Source organism: Mastacembelus armatus, chromosome 7 (assembly GCF_900324485.2).
Source record: "Mastacembelus armatus chromosome 7, fMasArm1.2, whole genome shotgun sequence".
NCBI lineage: Eukaryota > Metazoa > Chordata > Actinopteri > Synbranchiformes > Mastacembelidae > Mastacembelus > Mastacembelus armatus.
The window spans coordinates 21,986,221-22,012,672 of NC_046639.1; the positions used below are offsets into that span (position 1 = coordinate 21,986,221).

The 26,452-nt window shown below is 37.2% G+C and overlaps 1 protein-coding gene across 4 annotated transcripts in view; it reads right to left on the minus strand.

Moving 5' to 3' along the window:
- Positions 1-583: 583 nt before the first annotated feature.
- chchd6a (coiled-coil-helix-coiled-coil-helix domain containing 6a) overlaps positions 584-26,452 on the minus strand; it is a 52,242-nt gene continuing 26,373 nt past the window's right edge. For 2 of the 4 annotated variants that reach the window (XM_026333489.1, XM_026333487.1), the window contains 3 exons: positions 26,211-26,281; positions 17,123-17,258; positions 584-1,189 (listed from right to left, as the gene is read on the minus strand). In XM_026333489.1, coding sequence (XP_026189274.1) covers positions 1,166-1,189; positions 17,123-17,258; positions 26,211-26,281 — 231 coding nt within the window. In that variant the 3' untranslated portion in view covers positions 584-1,165. Of the gene's footprint in view, positions 1,190-13,249; positions 13,325-17,122; positions 17,259-26,210; positions 26,282-26,452 lie in introns of all 4 variants that reach the window. The other 2 variants (XR_003297320.1, XM_026333488.1) reach the window with 2 other exon arrangements.

Genomic DNA, 26,452 nt, shown 5'->3' on the forward strand with positions numbered 1-26,452 from the left:
GCAAGAATAGTCACACTGCTGCCATGAAACAGTCGACGCAGTCCACACAACCTTCCTCAAAATTTGTCCTTTCCCATCAATTTTTTTATTAGTGAATTGAAATATGTTGAAAGAATAAATTTCTTCCTTCAATCTAATTAGAATTTCAATTCAACAAATTCCACCTCAGGCCTGAGGACAGTCTTTTACTTTGTCCTTCTAATTGCCATTTTATTTCCCAAAGGCTGAAAAGCTGAGGTGGGGATTCAAAACTGTTTCCAGGAATTGTTCAAAAGCTTATATTTGAATATTAATTTCATATATATATAGACATATACACACACACATATATTCATTGATTTTAAAGGTCACTGGTGGTTGAAAATGCCCTGCTAAATGTAACACTTGGTTTCAAATTTTTTGATTGTTTTCTTTTCTACAACAAAACATTGAGTTTGTCCACCTCTAGTGATGATGGGAATTTTCTTTCAGCAAAACAGCAATGTCCCAACAGACAGTTAATTTAGGTGTTCAGCAGAATAGATATGTTAAATTTGCATATAAACTAGTTGAGTAGTCAGAAAAACTAAAGACATGACCAATGCAAAGATATGAATAGTTTAATAAAATCATAATAACAGGTCTGATGAATTAAAGTCATGGCCAGGATTACCTGAGCTTATTCTTGTGTTGTTAAAAAATACAAAACCATAAAACTCAAAAGGTTCTTCTTTTACTTAGAGAGCAAAAAAAAAAAAAAAGGACGGCCTATAAACATCTGATTCAGCTCAAAGCTTAAATGCTTTTCATTTTCATCCATACAAAAGTTTGGATGTAAACAAAATTTTACATTCAGCTGATGGAGGAGTGACCCTGAATGCATCTTTACAGCTCAAATCTTAGAAATACTTTCTGCCAATCTTTTAAATAACTATAATGAAAGTGTAGTGACTCAGAATATGAATCTAATGCATACACTTCTTTTTTTTCAGTAAGGATTTGCAGAATAATAGCACAAAGTTAACGGTGATACCGTTGATAAATAGCATTACAAGAAAGTTTTAAAAACAAGGCATGCTAACTGCAACTCTTTCATAATTTGAAACAGGAACGCGACAAGTGCCGCTCTTAGTGCCAAAATAAACGCCTTTGTCAAGTAACTGTTTTACCCTTTTCCTCCCATTCTTCAGCCATGGTTTACCAGCAGGTTCTAAGAGAAAAAGAGAAAGAAAATTGAATGATTAGTCCATTTGCACTCCTTTTACACACTCTGACCTTTGAGATGCTCTTAGGTGCAAGGGCTCTCTGTGTTTTGCACAGACCTTTCCACCTTTAAATGACCACAACTCAAAGTTCAAACCTGGTAATAGTAGGGATTATCTTAAGAATGGAGAGAAGTGCACCTAATGAATATTGTTACTCAGCTCTATGTTGCTGCTCCTGGTATTTTTTCATATTGCAACAATCTACAAATATGGGAGATGAACAACAATATGATACTTTCCCACTTGTTTACTCTCATCTTGTGTCTGTTGTCTCTCTTTGTTGATGCCTTCTGTTTGGAAGCTGTTAAAATTCTGTTGCTCTTTTCAGTCTGAACTACTAAATAACTTCCTTCAGTGCACTTGAGGCTTAACTGTTTTGAAAATTCATATCGGGTTACAAAGAAAAGAAAAAGCGGTACAACAAAGTTTTAATTGCCAAATGTCTTTTACAGCGGGTACACTCAAGATTATTGAATTGACCAATGTCATTTCCCTCCACAAGGTAGTAAAATGACTTTGTCTATACAAAAGCAGCATGTGGTAGAATGAGGAGAATATAGTTTTGGGTCCACTCCTTTCCTACACATCAGTAAAATTCAGTCACTTTCAAGATTGGTTCCACCGTAAATAATATTAGATGACCAATAGGCAAATATCAAACCACAATATCACCATCTTGTTTTCATTTCCCATTTAGTTTGAGTCCTATTGCATTCAACCTAAAGAGAGTGACATTAACCTCAACTTTCTTTGATTAGTTCAAGCTTTGTACATTTTACTATTCTTCCTCCAGAGTGCTGGTCTCTTTGTCACTGCATTTATTAAACCTCATAAATGCAGTACAGTTCATGTTTTCCTGCAGAATGAAATAAACCACCACTACATCTCTCTAACCCTCCCCCATGCACACATGCTCCTCTAATTTCTCCTCTCAGTCCTCTCTTTTCACTCAGGCTCTTTGTGCAGGTCCATCTCCCTCTAACTTATTCCAGATGTTTTGGATCTAGATCTTTGTCCTCCAGGAGTTCCAAACTCCTCTGTCTCTGTGTTCACGTTGTCCTTAGGTCTCTCTTTTATTTATTGATAATTAGAAGATCTTAGCATGCCAATACAAACATAAATGGTGACAAGATAAGCATTAGCTGTTAACATCAGCATGCTGAGTTGCTACTGTTGCTACAAAAATGAATCTTGATTTAATCTACTATATTTGATGAAAATGAGTAGGAATCAACCTAAAAAAAAAACCCTGAAAAGGTCTTATGCACTTGTGTCTAATGCAAATAAAGATTTATGCAACAGGCACATGTTGAAGTTATTTTAGGCTTTCTTGGATTAAAAGAAACATTTAATTTCGTGTGTGTGTGTGTAAAGAGTATTTGTTCTAAGCAGTGTCGAGTTCATTCCAGCTGTGAAACTCAAACCATTAAAACCACAGCGAGACTCACAGAGCAGGGTGATCAATATGGCTCTCCTCTCCTCACCTCCCATTCTGCTGTTCCCTTCTCCTATCTGCTCCACTCCATCATATGTTCTTTTCCCCTTTCAACTACTCCTCTATCCTCTTCCCTCTATCCCCCTCTTTCTTTCCTTTCTCCTTTATTCCTCACTTCCCTGTGCAGAAGTAACATGGAAGGTGTCTATATAATATACAGAACAAGGACTTAATGCAAACTTAGAGTATATTTACTTTTTTCCTTTACCTTCATTAAAATATTTAAATCAGTCTGACTTTATACTTATTGCCTATAAACACAAGTTCACTTAAAAGATGAATGAAGCAACAGATGCTTTCAAAAAATATGTATGTTCAAGATTGAGACCATTCTTGAGTGTTCAGCGGAAGCGGGAAAGGGTGAACATGTGCCTGCATGCAAACACAAACAGAAACAATAAAAGCACAGGAGATGGTGACATTTAACCTCTACAATCACAGCCTGTCAGGTCAAAAACTATCTCTGATATGTAGCTATGGACTTATTGTTGTCTGTGAGCCTCTTGCATCTTTGATGAAATTTTCACAATAAACAAATGATAACTACCTACTAATGATCTTGTGGTCACAGAAATGTCCCACTCGAACATGTTGCCCTCCCATTGCTACATGTGCACGAGAAAGGTAAATGTAAAGGTGAGGCTGAGGTTTGTATTTTTCCTAAGAAATCTCTGAAAATAACAAACCAACAACATTCACAGTCTTTTCACTTTCCAAACTTGACTGTCACTTGAAGCCATTTGAGTCCTAATAAAGAGCTAATCTTCGTAAATTTTGCTCAAAGTAATTTGTACTTTGACTGAAAATTAAACTGTATACTATGCTGTATTAAAAAAAAAAGAAAATAAAAGCTGGTAACACCTATCAACTCACACACAGATTAATGGACGTTAAACATGTTGCTCTAATTGAAGACCTATCCTGAGTTAAAGCACTGACAAACTGGATTTACATCATGCTGCCTCCCACATTGTATATTGGTTTCAGGGCTTTTACAACAAGTCTATTTTCATTTCATATGACACTGGTCAGCAGATCAGGGAGGAAGAGCAAAGGGAGTGGAGAGAGAAGACGGGGCCCAACACAGCAGGAGATAGAAAGAGAAAAACAAATAACAAACAGATAGTCTGGAGAGGCAGAAGAGCAGCAGAAGTCTGCCTGTTCTCCATTTTGCCTGATCCAGCCTGGGTGCCTTGACTCAATTGGAAATCCATTTTATCTGATGACTGGCAGGCAATTGGAGCTCCCAGGTGATAGGCTAAGGCTCTGTGGTTGATAAGCTTGACCAATCCAATGCTGAAGGATGGAGGGATGAAGATGGTGGGGGATGTGGGGGAGAACACGCACTGCAAAGATTGTTTCCACTGACAAAGTTCATTTCAAACAACCTAGAGATAAACAACTTAAGGATTAGTTCGTTTTAAAAACTATAACTACTAATCAACCACCAAACCCATGCTGAGTTAATGAATCAATTTGTGCTCTACAAGCTAACTAAACAGTTAAAAAGTCACTTTGCAATTTTGAAAAATTGATCATTTATTTTAACCGTGAGATTAAACATTTCAGAGACATCAGCTTTTCCCTCCATGACTGTTTGTGGCAAAATGGCAGGTTTTAGGATGTTCTATGTATATGTTATTGTTTTATGTGCACTACTGTGGGTGGCATGACACAGAAGTGTTAGCCTTCACAGATTGACTGGAGGGGCAGTAATGTTTAAACATTTATACAATTAATAAAAACACTCTCTGCTGGAAAGCATTAGCATTAGTCTACTAGACTTTCCCCCTCCCTCAGATATAAATAGGTCAACATTAACATAATACTGGACTTAATACTAAAGCAGAACAAAGTATCCAACTGATTTGGCTCATACATGAAAATAATAATTAAAAAAAAAAAAAAAAAAAAAAAAAACAGAAAAAACACCCCCAAAAAAAACTTAAAGATCATACAAGCCCTGAAGAATCGATTCAGAGACTTTGCCTTTAGTTGCTTAAGATTTGGCACTAGCACATTAGCATGCTGACAACCATATTTAGCTCAAAGCATCACTGTGTTACAGCCTGATACATCTAGACGGGTACTGTGCTCATAAAGCAATGGATTAGTCCAGTGCAGAAGGATGGAAGGATGAAGATGATGAAGAGTCGGGTGTGGAGTAGAGTGTACAACCTTAGTTTATAAGCAAAGAGCAGTAAGGGAAGTTAGTGGAAGCAGATAGTCTAGGGATAGTGCTGTATCTGCACTATCCCTAGACTAACTGTAGGGCAGACGTTTACATCAATTGGCAACAGCAACGAAAATATGATTTCACTAAACAAAAAAAAAAACAAAAAAAAAAAACAACACTCCACAACTGAAAGGTGTCATTGATTAGTACAACACAAATTAGCTGCCACATTTGCTAGTCAAAGAAGTTATAAATCACTGCAGTACACCTACAGAATGTAGAAAGCAATTTTCAAAAGTTTCACATTAAAGTGAACTTGTCAACATAGCTCTGAAGCAAACAATAACACAATGGTATTTATTTATTTACAAAAAGGACAGAGAAAAAAAAAAAAAAATCGATCTCTGGGAGTAGAGTTTGTGAATTGGAGAGCAATCACAAAAGAGAAGCAGGCTTCAACTCATAAAGATGAGGAGGAGGTGGAAAGATGGATGGACTGAGTGACAATGTGACACAAAAGAGAGGCTGGTACAAAGTGGACTGTTCCGATAATGTTGCGGCCGCTTCGAGGCGAGAAAAGCCAGTAAAAACGTAAAAACCCTGCTGTTGTCCTTTCTTATCCCAGCTGGTGGCTTTTGTTCCACAAAGCCTCTTTCTAAGTGTACAAAAAAGGGGGCGATAAAATGACATTATTTTTCATAGACATACTGTGGCTATATTGGTATAAAATGTTAGCAGAAAAAAACAAGTAGGTGTGTCAATTGCTTATGCAGTCAAGGTGGCTTTCAATTGAACACAATACAGGGTTGTGTTGAATTATTATCTGGACCCCCCATCAGAGAATGGAGAAAGAAGGAGAGCAGGGGGTCTGATGGCGCGAGCCGACAGGCATGGTGGGGCTCAGAAAGGTCAGGGTACAGCGAGTGAGGGGTACAAAAGCTGGTGAAAATGCCTCCCTCAGGAGGCTGTTGTGAGTACCTTCCACTCTACCCTGTCACACCATGTCTCCACACCCCCGACTCTTTCCTCATTTGAAAGACTTGAGGTGTCTGAGGGTCACCAGGGCCATGTGGCACATGAAAGAGGAACCAGAGGCTCTAGATTTGGCTTGATGTGCTGTTCGATTGAACACCACAGTGCAAAAGTAATGATAAAAAAAAAAAAAAAAAGACTTGGAAATGGGAATAAAGAAGAGATGGGTTGAGAGGGGAAGAACAGGAAAAGAAGAAGCTGCAGATAGAGACACAGCAAATGCTGCATCCCACTGAATAAAAAGAAAGAAAGAAAAAATTAGACAAATGTGTGTGTGTAACAAAACATTGACAGAGGAATCTGAACCAAAAAAAAACAAAAAAAAGAAATCAATCAAAACCTCAATCAAAATTTTAATCCTAATTTGAGAGATTTGAGTTTTTAACTGCAACCAATTATAAGTTAAATCATACAGTATATCTGTCAAAGTTTACACTTGCTATGAACATTGTATAATCAACTCAAACACTGGCACATGAATGTAGGAAAATGTTTCATTTCTTGTCAACAAGAGAGGAGAGAGTGATAGTCTGATTTCTTATTGAAGTTTTGTGATGCAGTTTTCTTTGAAAGCCCAAGGCTTTTTATTTGCCCAAGCTATTTTCTAGAGTCAGAGGAGAATAAGAAATTACAAAGAGAAGCTTAATTCACTACCTAAATACCTAAATGTACAAGGCTATTATTTCACAAACGTGTGCTCTAAGGTTTGTATTTTAAATCTAGCTATTAAGTACAATACAACACAAAGAAAGAAGTGGAAGAGAAAAAGCAAGAGCAGAAAATGACGCTCAGTGGTGATTGGTTGTGATCGGCTGTACAATGATCAATGTCGGCTTGAAAGGAGGCATTGCTGATGGTTTATGACGGAGGGAACAACTGCCAACTGTATGAAAATGAAATCAATAAGTCAACTGTGCAGCAGGCAGAGCAAAATGAAGGAAACGACAGAAAAAGAAAAAAAGGTTTAGAAACAGCAAAACAGAGGAGGCAAGATGGAATTAAACAAGAGACAAAGAGAAAGGGCTAGACAGAAAAAAAAGTTGCAGACATGCAGAAACTAGATGAAAGGTGTTGGTTTGAAGGAAGCAGAGGCAGAAAAATAAAATTGACAGATGAACGAGTCATTAAAAATAGATAAAAAGAAGAAACTAAAGCAAAACAAGCTGACAAATATTCAGATAAACCAAGTGACAAAAAGTTTTCTACAAACACTGGGCAGTGATGTGAGTGTACTTGGACATGTATGAATAAACGTATGCACAGGTGACCATTCACAGGAACAGTGAAGTGCTTGACATATGGATTTCTATTCTCTGTCCCCTTCATTAAGAGCCGAGAGCAATGCTTAAACAATGGTCCAGACAATAACTGCTTCAGAAATCAATATTATTTGAAAGAAATAAACAAAGTAGGAAAAGGCAAAAGGCAGAAGTGTGAAGGGCTGATGTGTTTACATTAACATTAATCATTGCTCTAAACTGCAACCCACTATTGCTGATAACAGATGTGTTTTTCATGGTTCCAGTTTCCAACTATTCACACAAATATACAAAAACACACTCAAGGTCCATCCATGCAAAATGCAATCATGAACAGACATACCGTAGTTGTAAAATGTAGTTTCAGAAATTAAGCATAAAGCAACTCTGACATCCAGTGAATTTGCCAAACATATCAGACAATACCCCAATCAAATAAAAATAAATCCTTGTGTTAAAATCCACCATGCTTGAAATAAATTATGACATCATCTGTGCAGGCCTCCTTTGCTCAAAAACTGAATCCATCATGGTTCAATGCAATAATATTGGTCAGTTAAGTGTGTGATGAACATCAATGCACCCACTTAAACAATATATTCAATTTGTAAATGACTTTTTATTTAAGTCATTGTGTACAAGAGCCTGTGATGGACTGGTGACCTGTCCAGAGTGTACCCCTGCCTTTCACCCAAAGAGAGCTGGGATAGGCTCCAGCAGATCCCTAAATAGGAATAAGCAGGTATAGATAGTGGAAGGATGGATGGATGTGTATAAGAGCAAAATGCACAGTCACTGATTTAATGATTGCTCTGCTGAACTATTAGTAAACCAGCTACTGTGAGTGTAAGTGTTACACTTTGATAACACTCAGTAGAAGAAACTAAACAGATAATCATGGCACCAAATCAACATGTGGAAGCAGTTTGGATTCAAACCCTCAGAAAAAAAATAAACAAAAGGATAAAGGAAAATTGCTGGAATACTTAGGAATTAGCTTACATGCAGTCAAATGAATCTCAAGAGGAGGTCTTCACAGGTCCACAGTCTGGGACTAAAATGGACCTGTAGCAAGTATGAGCCAACATGCATAAGTTTAATTTCAAAAAGGAAAAAAAGATGCAGATCCTACAAGATGGGGACCTGAGCACAGCCAGATATGACCCAAAATAACCCTGGGATAAGTCAACCCAGTTCAAATTGCATTTGACCCTAACAGATAGAGAACACAAATACTGGCAGCAGGATGACAATTGAGACCTCAAATATGAATAAATGACATGTGAGTACTCATGTTCAAATTTGATTTTTCAAGGTTAAAATGCTCACAATTTGTAATTAACAACTACACCTACAGCTGCAGTCTATTGAAACAGACAATTTGTTTTTATGATTATGATGATGATTATTATTTGTAGGCATAGGTAACTACACACTGTATGTATAAACAAAAAGAAAAGAGTCAATGAAAAACAAATGCCTTCTTTGAAAAGCTTTATCTTTGGGATTAGCATAAAAACAGAAAAAACTTTTGGTTAACAGGTCTTCAGTACTGCACTACATGCCATACCACTGTGTTCTGGTGAGTTTTCATCAACTTTTGTTCACAACTACAAGCTGGGGTTGGAAAAAAAACAGTTCAAGGATTTCTTAAGGCTTTTTTTTCTCCCTCTTGTCTGTAGGCAGTCACAGCTAATGAGGCACAAACAGACCTTCAACTAGGAGAAAAACAAGAATCTGACAAAAAAATGTGCTCCAAATGAATGTTACCTTTTCAAATCAACACCTTTGCAAAATGTGGAAAACTAGCAGGCAGGAAGTCAAAGTGGTTAAAGCAGAGTCATAAAGTTAATGTTAAAGGACAAAAACTGTTGTGTGCTTCACGGTGCATCAACTTTGTAGCGTAAGTACACAAAAGAAGAAGTATATTTTGAAGGAGGGTATGAAAAACACTAAGACTTTAGCCCCAATTAAATCGACCTACAGTTAATGAGATGCTCAGTGTGAAACTCCCATGTTAGTTTTCAATCTTTCCCTCAGAACAGACATAAAAATTGAGAAATAACTGGTCAATAACTAGTTTAAAGAAAGGTACAGACATTTTCTAATATTTATTCATGCATAGCAGTGAGGTGAATGTGGAGTTCAACTACTTGTTTGCTTCATAGATTTTGTGTTATAACTTGAGGAGTGCATTCTTAAGAGGAAGTGTGTATGAAACCTGCTCTGTGCATGTGGTCAGCAGCAGGTCCAGCGAGCAGCTGAGGCCCCTCATTCTTCTTCATTAGTGTTGACTGCTCTGTGGCACATCATCTCTTCTACATCCTGCTCTACATCTTTTCATCCTCTGTCCATCTCTAACCCTTCCTCCATAACAATCCCCCCTAATAGTATCCACTCACATTTCCATTCTTGCTTTTCACCTCTCCCCCATGATACTTGCCTTTTCCTCTGAACATCTTCTCCCACCTTGCCTGATGCCTCCTTCAGCCCTCTGTTTCCCTCCTCGCCCTCATCTGTCTTCTCCATCTTTCGATGTGCTCCTTCCCCCATCTCCCCTAATCCCTCGCCTGCCTCCACCTGTTCATCAACTTTATACCTCCTCCTCCTGTTCTTTTCTTCTGTTGCTCAGGAGTCATGTTTACTTGATTACTTTTCTCTTCCCTTGACTACCCTCCTTTCCTCTATACATTCATGATCCCGATTTCTTTTCTTGTAATACCTCTTGCAATCGCTGCCTTTTTTCCCCTCTTACTCATTTTTCCTCTTTCATATGACCTAGAGTAAAAGTCTGCACCAATATTTGATTCATTTAATCCTGGTTCTCTTTGACCTAATCATTTCTTCTTTCACTGTGCCATCTTGCCATGTTTTAGTGCTCCTGTGAAGTATTTGCACTTGGTCCTTTCCATTATCAAATGTTTCTCAAGACCTTCCCATTTATATCTCATCAGTCTTTCACATTTACTACCTTTACCTTTGACAGTTTCTACATCTGTGTATATATGCAGCATATGTCTTATGTTCTTCAATAAAATTCTTTGTCCTCAGTTTTCTCTTTGGATTTTTTTTCACTTTGTTTTTCTATATTATCTGTCAGCAGAGTAGCTGAGCTGCTGTGATCTTTGTACCAGCATGACTCCTGCTCAATCAAGAATAAAACTGAAGGTACAAGAAAAAAGAAATCAATATTAGGTTTTATACCGCTGTGATTCACTGGTTTTACGAAAGTCAGTCTGCGTTCCGCACAGCAACAGATACAGATTTATTATCAGTATATCAGTATTGTCAAAAGGCTTTTTCTTTGAGAATGGACTTATCAAAAGATGATGAAACTATTTTCTCTTTCCCCCTTATCTTCTGGTGTGCCATCCACAGGGAATCATACTTGTACACTAGGCACGCTTCAGAAAAAAAAACACAGGCTCCTACACAATGAAGCTGGGCCATTTCAAATCACAACAATGTTCAACACCTCTCAATATAATGCAATGCACTACATCATCAACAGCAGCAGCTCTGCTCTGAAAAATAATCTTAAAGTTGAATCCACACCTCTCTGATCCAATGTCAAAAAAAAAAAATAAAAAAAGAACATTGCAAGCGACAAAGTTAATTCACTGCATTAGATTTTGGTTGACTGTACATGTTATGGTTCATAACTGCTGAGTAGAAGAATCGTATTTAGTGGAACACCTTAAAAAAAGAATTTTAGGTAGATTTTAAATGTGAGGGACTCATTTGTAAATTCCGTCGTACTGAGAAAAGCTCCCTAAACACAGCACTTAATAAAACTGCAGAGTAAGCTCAGATGAAAAGCAGTGATGATTTGTCAGTCAGTCAAACCTTTTACCTGCTATTTCATCTACCTGTGGCCCTGGATGTTATGACTATCAATGACTCAATGGTCCAACACCCTAAATTATTAAGAAAGGCTAATTTAAATTTAAATTTAAGTTGGAAATGAATGTCCTTCCTATGGGAGAAGGACAGTCAATCTTAACAGTCCACACCATTTCAGAGAACGTTAGTATGATAGCTGACAACTCTGACAACGCATCAGTGAGTCTCACTGTAAATCGCCATGACACCTGGGAGAACACAGTCAAGATTACAAAATGAAAATCTATTTTGGTAATAATGCATAAGACACATCATACACAAGCTGCATTTCAGTCTCTTTTTCTCTTGACATTCATTACAGTATATCTAGGACTGCTAACCAGATGTTAAATTATTCAGGCTACTGTACTAGCAGATATGTTTTTCTCTGCACTGTCTTGGTTGCTAAAAACTAACCTTCTTATATTGCTGTTGGTCAAGGCTGATGTTGAGCCGACAACTTTTAAGATGTCTTTTATGTATAATACAAAGTTCAGACAAGAGTTCTGTAATTTAATACCTAATACCTACTGTTCTACAAGTCATCCCCTGAGTCACTAGTACATATTTTGGAGATGGACTGTTTCACTCAACTTCTGTACTGTATTTTGTCATGTACTTGTGGATTTTGTTTCTTCTACTTATCGATGTATTTTTCACTCATCATCAAGAGTTCCCATGTCGTACCTTGTGCCTTACATTTTAGTATCTCTGATTACTATCTATAAGTTAAAAACATTAGATTTCCACATAGCTAAATACTGTAAATAAAAAGACAGTGTCTCTGTCATAGTTCAGTAATAAAAACCTGGTGCACCTGTAAGCTCTGTCTGCCAAACACACTGACTGGTGATATTTGTGGTTTAAATGTAGATTAGTTGACTTTGCTCCTACTCAGCACCAGAGCTGAGAGCACAGAAGCAGCACTCAAAAATAAGACCTGTTGTCCTGCTTCGCTCTTCTGTTCAATTCAATCATACTTCTCTGCTTACACATTGTTGGGGGATTTTAAGATATTGTTGGATTTGGACATCAGATTGTCTTACAATGAAGCGTCTTTATGGCCAATATAATGATTAATAACTCTGTAAACCAACATATTAACATTTTAAAATAGACTTGAAAACGACATAGCATGAGCATGAGCAAAAGTGAAAAAAGAGGAGGGGGGATTCACTGTTTAGATGTATCAAGACAGAGAAATATACACTAGTCAGAAGATGTTTCTGAATCTCTTTCTCAATCACATTACCACCCCTCTGAACTCTCAAAATTCTTTTTGCTTTAGGTTTTACTCCACACTCTACTTCTACTGCCTTGCTCTCTGTTTGGTGCTGTTGTCCTGTTTTTCCTCTCCCTCTCTTCAGTCTGACAGGCAGCTTTTAACTTTAGGAGTAACTCCCTGGGTATTAGACCCAGAGCAGGCTATGTCTGTACTTCTCAGCAGGGCTCCGGATATACAAGTGTGAGCTACAGTAGTTACCCTTGCTGATGGGGAAAATAACAGCATTTAAAGTTTCCGAGGTCTCAACTTACAGCTGGCCAGATCCCAACCTTGCTGTAGTTCCACACAGATCTGTGAGCAGCCATGGTGTTTCTCTAAATCTCTTTTTCTGTTTTTACTCCATGTATAACCTTCACATGGACTTTTTTCCCCTCTCCTTTTTCAGGTATTTTCACTCCGTAGACAGTGACTGTTCTGTAGGTCTATGCTCAGATTTTTTAAATCTCCATCTTGCCAGTTCAATTTTGTACCACGTACACTGTCTCTTACTGTTCAGACTGCCTTTCTCCTCTATTTTCCTCTTTCCACTGTGAGAAGAGACATTGATCAGTATCAGAGCCAGGCTCTCTATCAGATTGGCACTAAATGCCTTGAGAATTACACCAGGCTGCACAGACTGTGTGTGCATGTGTGTTGTGTATGTGATGTTTATGTATTCGTATCTACGAGTGCAGATAAATGACTAGAGAATCCCACTGAGAGTCTGGGCAGTGAATATGTGGTCCATGTAGCAGTGCCCATCAGGCTACCACAGAATAATGACTGGAGATTTTCAGCTCTGTGACTGCAGGCTCTTTGGGATCCCCCTCTCATTAGCCATCAAACACACACATGTACACACACATGCACACACACACACAAAGATGATAGTGTCACCTAGCTGGATGGTGTCTGTGGCATGCAGGCCTGTCCACTCACCTGCTGGGACACATCTTAGTTGCTTCTGTGAGACTGGAAAACCAAAACAAGAACTGTATCAAATTCAGTTCTGATTAAATCCTTTTTCACTCACTAAAAATCTCTGGGCTATGCATATTGTGTGTTGGAGTCCCACTACATTTGTTGCATGTCTTGGCTATCTCTGCTTCCCCTGTGACCCACTGATCAATAAAAGCAAAACATGCCTGAAAAAGTAACAAAAAAAAAAAAAAAAAAAACAATTCAGGAATGAAAAATTTTCATCTGTTTGCTTTAGCAGCTAGAGTGGAACAATGTCCCTGCGGCTGTGGGACCGTTAGATATCTTTCCCATTATTTTGTTGTGACTTGGTAGTTTACTAATGCTACCATTTGAAAATTACAACTGTTGATAATTATGCCCTATTACAGTATGAATATTATCATTACTCATATTTAAGAGTTAGATATTGCCATATGCTTAAGAACATTCCGCTGTGGACACAGAAAACACAGAGATAGTTCTAGTCTGCAGATTATTATATTCACTGTGTGTGAAAAGTCTGTTAATATGTCTTTAACCATAGTCAGATGAAAATGATGGACTTGGCTTGGTTAGAGCTTGAACAGACTTAGCTAAGAGGTGTTTCACAGCATTTTAGACCATCTAGTACTTTTAGGAAGTTCATAGCCCTCAGTATACAGCTTCTACACTACAGAAAAAAAGTTACCATTGATAAACCAATTAACAGTGACAGCTTTAAAAGAGACGAAATACTAGGAGAACTTCATAAAGTTTCAAATTGATGGGGTGAAAGTGCCTTGGGGGCTAATCAAAAGAAAAGACCTTGATGAGTAGGTTAAAGCAGATGTAATGCAGCCAGCTATTCAAGCCCCACACGCGCACACGTGCACGCACACTGTATGTTCTACCAAGCTCTTAAAGACAGTCTTCAAAGAGTCTTCACTTCACTCCTCATTATCTCATACCAGCTAATATGAAAAAGAAACTTTCACACATATACAGCACATAAATACACTAATGCACTATGCCAAGTCTTGTAAGGACACTGGGTTCTAGTAAGTGTAAAATTACAAAAAACACAAACATGGATTCAAGTGTGTGTGTATATATAAGTGACAAAAACATTCAGATGCTATTGACAGTGCAACCACGTACAGGCAGCTGTGCACACTTTATATTAGTACAAGAGCAATGGAATCCAGTTTCAGTGAGCTGATTATCACATGCTGTATTACTGTATGCCAGGGGAAGCTTCAGTGCCCCTGAGCAACACAGAAGAGATGTGAGCAGAGAGCAGCATGAGGCACAGTAATACGTTATATGGGTGCATGATGAGCAGCTACACCTTCAAATCCCTCTACTGTGCAAACCTTGGAAGTGCAACCTTCCAGTGTTCTGTCCTCCAACTTCCCCTTTTCCTCCCCACAATTTTCTCTCCAACTTTTTTCAAATTTGTGACGTAAAGCTGCTGCAGTGATGCACATAAGGAATGCTTCTTTGCTTTTTAACAATAAAACAGTAGCAGATAGCTGAAAAGTAAAGTACAAAGACTAGATTCTACTCAGTGCATTCATAGGTAGCCTGGATTGTGGATAAAACAGCGTTGAAGGGAAAAAGGCACGATTGCTGGACTCCACAACAACAGTTCTAATGAAAAGATCAAGGAAAAACTACTGAATTTATGTTTCTGAATAAAGCAACAATCACCATAACAACATTTCATGGAGCACTATTACTGTAAAAATGAAGTCCAAAATATAAATACACAAATAAATGAATAAATACACAAATACTTCTGGTTGTTCAATACTTAATTAATACTTAATACATAATTAACCTCTAATTAGATGATGAAATTAAATTGCAAAAATACATTAAAAGGTTTTTTTTTTTTTAAAGCTCTTAATTTTCAGCTCTTTAATATCCCTATTTTTTGCTAATCAGTGTGGTAAAATACAGAATATATCACTGATTAGGACCAAAAAAAATACAAAAGAGACAATATAATGACCTTAACAGAAAAAAGAAATAAAATTAAACAATTTATTTAATCAAGTTACTGAAAATAAAGTAACTGAAAAAAATATATTTTTCTTTTTTTCCCCCCAAGCAAGTTGGAGGTCAAATGAAAAGTACAAAGCTTTATAACTCTTGTAATTCTTACAACTCTTTTTACATTCTTTTGTAATAATTTAACAAATTGTATTAGTTATTCATATATTCAGTGATATTTTCAATTTGCCTTTTACTGCCCTTTGTCTGTTGTGGTGCATCAGTTTTTCCAGCACCAGTTAATATTTATCAACTCATACTAATTGACAAAGCTTAATGTAACTACAGTGTGTAATTGATACTTGGGTCTGGCTTGTTTCAAATCATGGTATTGTGTAATTTACAAGGTTAACCAGCACTGCAGACACTACAGATTTGAATCTCACTTCATAGATGAAAAGACTAAAGGTTTTGAACTTTAAAGAATGCAACACTGTATAATCCTATTCACAATCAAACACAGTTTACAGTGAAAGCATTCTCCTTTCATACATACAAAGAATTCTAATGATCCGACTGCAGACAATGCTGCTGCATCTGACTGGATGACCCATTCTTGTTTACTTGAAACCAAGTGAACCACTTTCCAAATTTGTTATTGGTTTGCAGTTTTGATTACATTTTCTTGAAATTATAAGTTAATAAAGAACATATATATCATACAAGTATAGTCTGGGGAAATATTGAGTTTTACACCCTCCCACCGCTTGGTTTCCTGTTTCAACCTGCTTTTCTTCAGTTACTTTAAATTATTGGTAACGCTTCCTTTTACAGTCCCCTAAGGATTTACTTAGAGAGGCAGATAATGCGAAACTTACAGTATGTGATGGGTAAGTACTATAATCTGTTTCTGGGAAACAGATGAGACTTTCTTTTACAGCCCAGTTTCAGCTCACTTACCTACTAAATAGTTGTGTTTTACTTAGTATAAATATATCTGCATTATTACCAACATAATCCAGTTACAACTGAAAGGTACTTGATGGGTAACAACTGAGGTTTTTCTTAGTATTTCATCTGTAGTTACACTGTATTTACCTACTTGTTAGTTACCCATCACTTACTGTAAGTTTCGCATTATCTACCAAGTAAATTCTTAGTAATTAGGGGACTGTAAAAGGAAGTGTTACCAAATTATTTTGTCTAAAAGGCAAAGGGCTGCAATGACATGGTGAACTGCAAATGTAGACTTCTTGTACAGCAACCCAAACTTTGTTTGCCTTTAAAAAAAGATTATATTTCAGTCACAAGTTTGGTAGTGCTGGAGAACTTGGATTACATACTTTTACATCAGACCTTCAACCTGAAAGCTATTTTTAATAAGTCTTTTCTCTGTGTAAAAACAAAAAACTGACAGCACTCAAAATCCTCTAAATCAATCAGCTTTGTTTACCTTTAACTACCCCAGTATCGTTTTGAGAGCATGAGAGAAAATGAATTTCTTTCTTTTACGTCAGACAGGGTGCTGCTCTCTAAACAACAACGCATCTCTTCAAAGGCTAGCACACTGCCACCACACTGGACTGTTATGTCTTCCCCAAATCATTGTTTTCTGTGACACTTGAAATACAATATGATAATATTATTGGCACTAAAATCTTGGTACAGATTTCAGATAAATATAGCTTTAGCAAACAATCCTCATAATTGAGGCATGACCTAATATTATTTTTTCCAGATAGAAGTGTTGGCATAATTTAAATTTCTAATAATACTTTGGCTCCAGATATGTTAACACCTTGAATTAAAATTTGAAAAAGAAAAAAAAAAACATACCTTCTTTGCAGCATTAACACACTGCATGTATTCTTTGGCAAGGTCTGAGCACTTTAGGGTCTGATCTCTATTCTCCCTGTAGCAGGATAAAATCTGAGCCTGCAGGTCAGAACACACTGGGTCTGTATTGCGAGACCTGAAAAAAAGCAAACAGACACAGAAGGTAAGAATCAGGAATGAAGTGACAGAAAATAGTAACATTCAGACACCTCTTTCTCACGGACAGTGTGATTTGGGGCTGGAGGAAAAATTACATAGACCGGAGAAGAAACTAAGATCACTTAAAAATGTCAAAGAAATGTGAGAACTGATGAACGACCACATCTGAAGTTCAATCATAAGACCAGTTGCTTTAAATCAACTGATGTTGAGATATATTCATAAAAGTTTTCTATACAGTGTTAATTTGGTTTGATTTATTCAGGACTTTCACTGATCTTAAATAGGTACAGCACCCTTGCATTGGATTTTGTTTTCCCTTAATAATAAAAACCTTCATTTAAAAACTGCATGATGTGTTTATTTGTGTTATCTTTGACTAATATTTAAATTTGAAACAAAGTGTGACAATTCAATAAAATTCAATTTGACAGTCACTACGGAAAAGTGAATTAATACAAAACTATAAGTTATGTTTTGCTGGTGTTGTACCCAGGTTCATGCTTGTCAAAGAAAAGAAGTCGAAAAAGATTAAAAAAATATTCACATTGAAATGGCCTGATTAAATTAGGCAAGACAAAGATGAAGCCCATAGTGTGTATAGTATGTGCTTCATTGAAAAATCATGCAATTAGTGCAAAAGTTACATTTAATTGAGTGGGTAGGAATATTCTGATCAAATACGGCAGAATAGTGTGCTTTGAGAGATTGAATTAGCTGTGTCTAATTTGATATGTGGGCTGTATTATAATTGGTCTTTGCCTGTCTATCTCTGTGATTGTTAACTATGACAGACTTCTTGCCTGGGTGCCTCACTGTAATGGATTCTGACTGATTGAAGCAGAGACAAGCAAGTTATGTACACCCACGCAGGTATAGAAAGGAACATGCACAAATGTACACACCCCCACACAGATCTCTCCCTACATGCCGACGCATCAGTATCCTCTGCACACTCTTCAGCACGTGCACTTTCTCTGTTGGGAGCATTTAACAGCAGATTTAATTGAAAGCCAAATTAAAGGCTCTTTTTGGCTTTGATTCACAGAGGAGAGCTGACCTCAGTGTTTCAATTACACGATATCCGTATCCATACAGGCGCACACACACTTTATCATCGGCAACATTATCACTGAGGCAAAGCCCGAGTTTATCTGATCACAGGCGATAGAGGTTACAGAGGAAAATGGACAGAGACAAAGAGAAAAACATAAACAAAAGAAGTGAGATAAAAAATTGAAAAGTTGAAGCATCCATTGGTTCTCCCACAAAACCATTTAAAAAAATGACAGCCTATCAGATTACTCAGATACACACCACCTCTAATGGTTTATCACGCCTGTTTAATTCGTCTGTCTTCTCTCCATCTCAGTCTCCTTTCTCTCACTCTTCTTTTCTCTCAGTGTGCTTTGGTGATGTCCCCTCTATGTTGTTAATGCACTATTTTATCTCTCCCTATGTTTGAGGACGCCAAAGATAAGGAACTCTCCTTTAATTTGAAATAAATGGCCTTCATCAGGGAAGCCAAAGCCTCCTGATAGCGTGGTGTGGTTTATTAAAGATGCTTGAAGCAGAAAATTGGTTCAGCCACAGCAAAAGCTAAGCGCCGTCCACATGCTATACCAAATTGAAGGTGAGATTTTAAATCAACAATATTAACTGAGCCGCTTACAAAAATAAATAAATAAAAACCGAAAGAAAGAGTGGGAGACGAGGGGAGGGGGGGGGGTCTTTTTTTTTTTTGGCTGGAATGAGGTAAAGCAACATCCCTGACAGCCCGTGGAGCCACGCATCGGGTTGTTGTAAAAGTGTGTGCCATCAAGGCATTTAAAAGTGTGTGGGAGCAGTCTTTTATAAGGGGGGGGGGTCCTCTACGCATCTGTGAACAGTAAATATGACAAAATATAAACAGTAGGATTAGTTGCTTAATTAATAGTGCTGCACATAATTTTTAATCTTCAGCAGTGAAGACGGAGGCGGGTGGAACACAGAGGCCTCAGACTTCTGGACCACGCAGACTGGCTTACAGAGACAAAGACAGGGAGAGAAATGAAAGGGGACAAATTGGAAAATGGAAAAGAGGCAAGACAAACTAACAACTACAACAAGCTATGAGAGATAAGAAAGATGCTTTTATCACTCTTAAACCATGCTTCTCTCCGACTTAGACTGATGTTTCTTGTGTTTTCCTTAATGGCTTTGGCTATACATATGAAGCATTGTTTGTCCAATGTGCCATTTTATTTCTATGCTGTCAACATCAATGCATTGGTATCTCTACACTTTCAGTAAGTAATTAGAAAATCCTGTTAACATCTCACAGGAAGTAGCACCCAAACAGAAAAAAAGAGAGAAAATCCAATATTGTGACTGACTTGACGGCTACAATAAAATTTCAGTAAAATCTGTAGCAGTTTGCTTGTGACTCAACACACAAGGTACATGTTGTACATGTATTTCAAGTTTGGGCTTGTTTTGACAAAACTTCATGCCCCACTTTTTCATATTGAGTGGCTTTGTGAGTTCAACAATCCCAGCTCTATATTTCAATGTCAAGCCTGTTTTAACATTAGTGGAAACAAAAAAAATTTGGCACAAAACTCAGATGCAGGCGAAATGGCCCCAAAGTGGCAGCTACCTGCAACATTTTTTGTCCATCACACACACAAACCGCTCTGCAAGAAAGTGCATAACTATGTCAAACTACTCCTTGAGCTAACCTTGCCATGAGCTTCAATCTAAGTGGTGAGAGACATTTAATTAGTTAGTACTGCTTTGCAATATTTCAAAAACTGTTATAATCAGAAAGAAATGTGGGAGAACTCCCTTACTCCTGAAGAACCTCAAAGTTCAGTAGAAAGAATAAGAGACCATGAGGTAAACAGGTCCATCCTTATCTACCAAAACAGGAAATGCATTTGACATGTTAGTGGGTCAGAATTCCTGAACAGACTGCTTTACCATTACCAGCATCGTTAATACTCGTGCAGTGGAGAAGGAAAGAAGAAGAGAGATGATGATAAGGGAAAAAGAGGGCAGGGGAGGTGAAGAGGCAAACAGCTAGAGAGACAGATGTGCCTCTTATCTCTAACTTGTACCTTGTATGCACCTGGACTCTGACAGCTTTTCAATTGACTGAGGGCACACAGCCTCTCTTCTGCTATCTTGTATCTTTGCACTCATCCTCTCCCATCTCTCCATCCCTATCACAACTACAACCCGAAAAGGTCTTCTATATACTAGAACTCAGACTTCACTTTATCGCTCATAAACATTGAAGTGGAGACAGAGTACTTCATTCATCCCAATGCCTTGCAACTCCTTTGTCAGTGCTGTATTGGCGAACATATTTACTACAAACATTTCCTTAACCTTAACATGGTTTTAGTTCATTTCTTTTTGTTGCTTACAAATTCTGTATGAGGGCTACTTTCCATGTTGTGGAAAAAACACAATACAATATTCCTGTGTGTAAATGTTCAAAATTGTATGACATAACCTTGCACTCCTATTTATCAAATTTTTGTATTCTGATTATTAATGACCTAAAAAAAAAAAAAAACTTACTGTCATTTTAAATTAACTTCCCATCTACTGTATGTCCATATATCTTTTTGTTTTCAATATTAGATATTTATTCATTATAAACATTTTTCTTCATCTCATGCAGTCATTTGTTAAACTGCCCTCCTGCCTTTAAATCAACAATCAGCCTGTCAATTGGCAAAACTGCTTTAACTCATATGATTTTGTAATGTTTTTATAAACATTCTCATATATTTATATATTTAATAAAACAAAACTAATTTACCTAACATACATTGTCCAATATAGATTTACACATTTAATATAATTTTGGAGCAATCAGGGGAGGCACAGTTTCCACAGTAATGTTTACAACCACCCTTGAGATATATATATATATATATAAATAAAAATAGAGAGAAAATGTGACACAAAGCTGAGCAGCTGTTAATTATTGAATAAATTTTATTTTAGTTTGCTCTACAACTATTAACTGCCCTGTGCCAGTCAATTCTGTCTGCCAAGCAGTTACTCTACTGACAGCCAATCTGCAATTGACTCAGGGAGCCCCACAGTCTGATTTTTATTCCTACATTCCAGGGGCTTACTGGTTTCAACTCAGAGACTTGATTAGCCTCAAACCAGCTCTTCTCCCGTTCTCACATTAAAAAGAGGGGGGTGCTAATTCAAGGTAATGTTAAGTTATAGTATTTGTGATGTATTACTTAACATTTCCTAAATACTCTGACATGTTACAAGGCAGAATCTCAACACAACAAAACATAGAATGTTATTAGGCAATTTCTAGTGACAGATTTTTTTAGTATTTGTTTCAGCACTTCAGATTAACCTAGGTACCCAATGTCATCCCGTGGCTAGCCTGCTCTTAAAAGAGAATGAAAACAAGAAGGGACCCTTGCCTCTTTATGACAACCATTGTTAAGCTAAGCTAAGTAAAGCACATAACTACAATGCAGTAACATCAATTTATATGGACACCGTCAAGGATGACTGATGCCTGTTCCTCCTATTCTGACATTGTTCAGCAACTTCCTGTTTAGGATTGCACTCCAGCCTTGTAGGCTCTTTTCAGTTTTCATCGACATGAGGTGAATAATGTGAATACATTACAATGGAACACAAATTTTCTAAATGTACGTAATTTGAATTTTAATAACATTGTTGGTTCATATACGAGTCCTCTGAGTTGAGCCACAAGGTTGCATTTCCATTCAAGAGCTGTGATGTTACACAGCTTCACAGAGTAGTAGCAGAACAGTAACTGTCCAAATCAATAACACTTTCAAAAGAACGCAGCTGATGATGATAAAGATGAGCACAGACAAAGATAAATACATTTTCTATCAAAATGTTTCTACTGGTATGTATGAGACATCCCAAAACATTGTTGGACGAGTTGGAGAGAGGAAGTGAGGCTGTGTATAAACTGACATTTGTGACAGTGACAGGCTTTTTTACGTGATATTATAGTTTTTTACCTGTCTGCTAAAGAAGTGCTGGCTGGTGTTTTCAGTAACATTTGCCACTCATCAGGTATGAGTTTTGCTTTGCGTTTCTATTGGTTGCTTTGTTAAGTAGTCCCTTACAGTAAAAAGATCTGTGCACAGACATAGCATGTTGTCCCCTGTAATGTGGTGATAGTATATTCTGGAAGCTGGATTGCAATAAGCCATAACCTGTGTTGGTCAGTATAAGACACTCAAAATGTAGACGTTTATATCACAACTATGGACATTTATCCCAGTTTTAATAATCATTTAATGATCAGAGTCATGATCACCACAAGTTACATATGTGGACTCATACAGGACTTTATAAGGTAAAGAAATGAATTTCAAGGACTGTATTACCTGGAATATGGCTCTATGATTTGGGAAATGACTGCCAATAAGACATGCACTTTAAGTGAATGCTAGTTTATATTTCTTCAAATTTGAAGGTCTGGACAAATGAAGAAGGAAAACTGACAGACTCCAAAAACAGGAAAAAGAAAAGAAACTGGCAAAGTTACTGACACTGTTCTATTATGCTCCAGTGAATTTTTCTCTCATCATCTTTCTCACACAAACCCTGTGCTCTTTGGGGCCCTCACACTCCAGAGTGCTGGCAGCCAAAGTCTCCTTTTTGCTCTAAGGATTAAAATGTTTAACACATCACACACACATAGGAACATGTACACAAACTTTTACAGAAGACTGAATGACATGGACAGTGGAGCCGTGGGGTTTAGGAGTCACTCACCTTATATTTCAAGGCAGCTTTGTTCTATAGCTCTGGACTAAGAGAAACTTCACTCAGACCATTTAAACTGTACTGTAAAAGCAGTCTGTCTCAAGTTTACTACAGACTGCTTAGTAGGTTTGGCATCTGAAAGTCTTACAGGCTGGAAGTGCGCTGTTTTATGCATTAATGATTCAAAGTGCAAGATCCCACCTCTCTATTAGAAACACCATATCAGGCTGAAACAATACTCACACTAATCAAAGTTCCAATGGATAGAATGCAATTATCTGCTACAGCTGAATATTTAGCCTCATTCTGATTAAGAGCATGTTATGGGTGGATCTGTATGTTTAAGTCTGTTTATCATTTTTTAATATACAAAATTCACTATACTAATTTAAGATGGAGATAGATTATCTGGAAAGAGATTGTGCTTTTCAGCTGTTACTGTTCTAGTTGATAAAAATCCAAGATTTCCCATTGGCCTTTAGTGGAGCAGGATCACCTGTCCTAAAACAAACCTCTTCACATCATCATAAATTAAGAGCAGATATTTCAGATATTTCATCAATTGCTGAGTTTATGGATGATGTGACTGCATCAACTGATCATGAGCATGGCTTAAAAGTCCTGGAGAAACTCTAATGCATATACACGTCATGGACTTTACGCACACAGTTCGGGGTAGAAGAAGACAGATGGCTCCAGAATATTAACTGCGGATAGTATTAACATGCTAGCTTAACTAATCAGCTCACAGTACACAGAAGCTGTGTTATTGATGGGTAAATAGTGATGCCAGAATTTCTTTCTTTTTCTTTTTAAATGCTGAGAAAAACTTCACATTATGTTACATGTGAATGTTTAATTGCAAACATTGCAAATGACATTTTAAAAATATTCATCAATATTGTACTTAGGTGTTTTGATTAAATAATGGTGAGGTCGGATTCTTGGATTTTATTGTCTATTGGTTAAAGAACTAAAATGCATACTGACATACAATGTTAAATGTGTTCAATTTTACCATAATCTAAATAAGTACAAGTAAGAAACTGGCTCAACAAGTGGAGGTTTATTTTTCTTTTAGGCCTACATAGTAGCTAATGATATACAATTTCACATCATCTAAAGGGCTGGGATAGATTCCTATAATACACACACAATATATATACATAAAAACAGGATGGTAAAACATGAATGTTTTCTCTTTTTGGTAGAATGTCATGTAGCATTGTTATTTAATTGTACAGACCTTTTTTTAAAAAAAACAAAAAAACAAAAAAAAAAAAGAAATTTTGACTTGTCAGTTTGAAAGGCACAGATATTAACATTAAAAATGGCTGTGTTGTATTAAAGTAAATTATGTTGTAAATGCTGAAGTGTTCAGCTCCACATCAAATGCATCTAGTGTTACTCAAAGTAACAAGGGAATTCTTTGAAGGTTAGGGTTAGACCAGATTACAGCATAATTGAGAGCCAAATACTCTTTAAAACACGGAAAACTGCATATAACTGACCATAAGCATGGGAGCAGCATACAGAAAGCTTGGATCATTTTATGTCCTCTGATAAAACAATCATGGCTTTAGAACACATTTCTTCTAGCTCCACACACACACACATTCTGACCCACAAAACATCCCAGCATGCAGAGGCTTAAAGGCATTACTTTTCAATATTCCCTGTGGGTATGATAACCTGGACTTCACAAGGCTTAATGCTGTCTACAAAGACTGCAAAGCCTGAGCACCATTTTAGCAGAAAAGCAGAAGGAGCAGCTCTGGTGTCCTGTGTGTCTACACAGGAAGGTGCTTAAGCACAGTTCTGAGTTGTAGGCCACCTGCATTTTGGAAGTCCAATACACAACTACTGCACTTCAGCACGCAAATGCAGGGAAATACACATGAAGCATAAAAATCCACTCCTGGCATTGTTTTTAGGTGTATGGTGCAAGTATATTGTAAATTATTACGTGCCCTTTGTAGACAGATGGATTTGTTAAATTTATCTGTTCCATCAGAGATGCCCGTGACAGCTGAAAATTAGGACTCAAACCCCTTCTGTGTAGACAGGGTGCAAGACTGAATTTCAAGTCTTTGGTGTGAATGTCTATCCAGGTTATTTTCTCCTCTGTTGAAAATCTGTATGTTTTTTAGTTTATTTTTAAGTCATCCAGGTAGAACTGTTAGAACTGTGTTTTAAATTTTAAATATTTGGTACACAACTTGAGATTTACAAGTACCGAGATCTGGGAACATGGTGACATCTCTACAAAGTTCAACGGGCCAGGAAACACAAATTGTCAGATGATAAGACTGGTTGTTTACCCAGGTTATCTTGACCACTTTGTTTTGTTTTCCCCTCGGGGATTCATAAAGTCTATCTTACCATGTTCTACAAATACTGAGGGCAAGATAGAATATAAGGCTGACAAGCAGACACAGCTTAAGCAATAATGCATCTGTTACTATCCAAGTTTTAACCTACACTAGACGCATGAATGACATCATATACAGCCAAAGTGATAGACTGGCTGAGGTCAACCTTAGCCAATAGAACATGACAGGGGAGAAAAGGTGGTTCTCACATCTGTTTTGTTGCTGTGGTGAACATATACAAGCACTATCTTGTTTTCATACAAACACTTAAATACATATAATTTTAGTTAGTTTCAGTAAGTAACTTATGGAAATTCTCATTGAAAAGACCTGTTAGTTGTGTGACAAAATTTAACAGCAAGTCAAGGCCTGGTCTCCAATGTAAATTAGAGCTTGGTGTTTTACAGGCTGCAGTGGCAATAATTAGCTGCCTTTTCCATGACTATGGCTCATTACAAGTCCACAGTGAGAAGTGAGGATAGGGAAATGGGGTATTGTTAAATTCAGCTTAATTAAAGCAGCCAATTAAAACACTTATCACATTAGTCAGGTTTGCTCTAGAGAATGTATGCATTTAAGTGGTTAAAAAAATGTGGAAAAGAGCAGATCACTATCTATTGCCGCTTATTATTACATGCCCATGCCCAAGTGAGAGCTGGTGGGTGTGTGTCAAGCTCCAGGGAATAATATCTCCTTACTTTTCAAACTGCAAATTAGTTTGCGAACGTCTGAGTGCGTGAATATGCGTGTGTGTGTGTGTGTGTGTGTGTTTGTCTCACCTCACATTTGCTTCCATGTTTGAGGCAGCTTGGTGGAATTGCTCCTTGCTCTCTGCGTATCTTTCCAGATTCTTAAGACATGAAAGACACAAACAATTAGCATTAGTTTAGGTTTTCTGTTTGCTCTAAAGTTTGTGTTAGTGTGTCTTTTCTTTTGTGTCAGCAACCAGGTTATCATCCAAATGAACAAAGCTTTTCTCCATTTGGGTGATTGTTTTTCTTTTCTTTTTTTACTGTTTCAC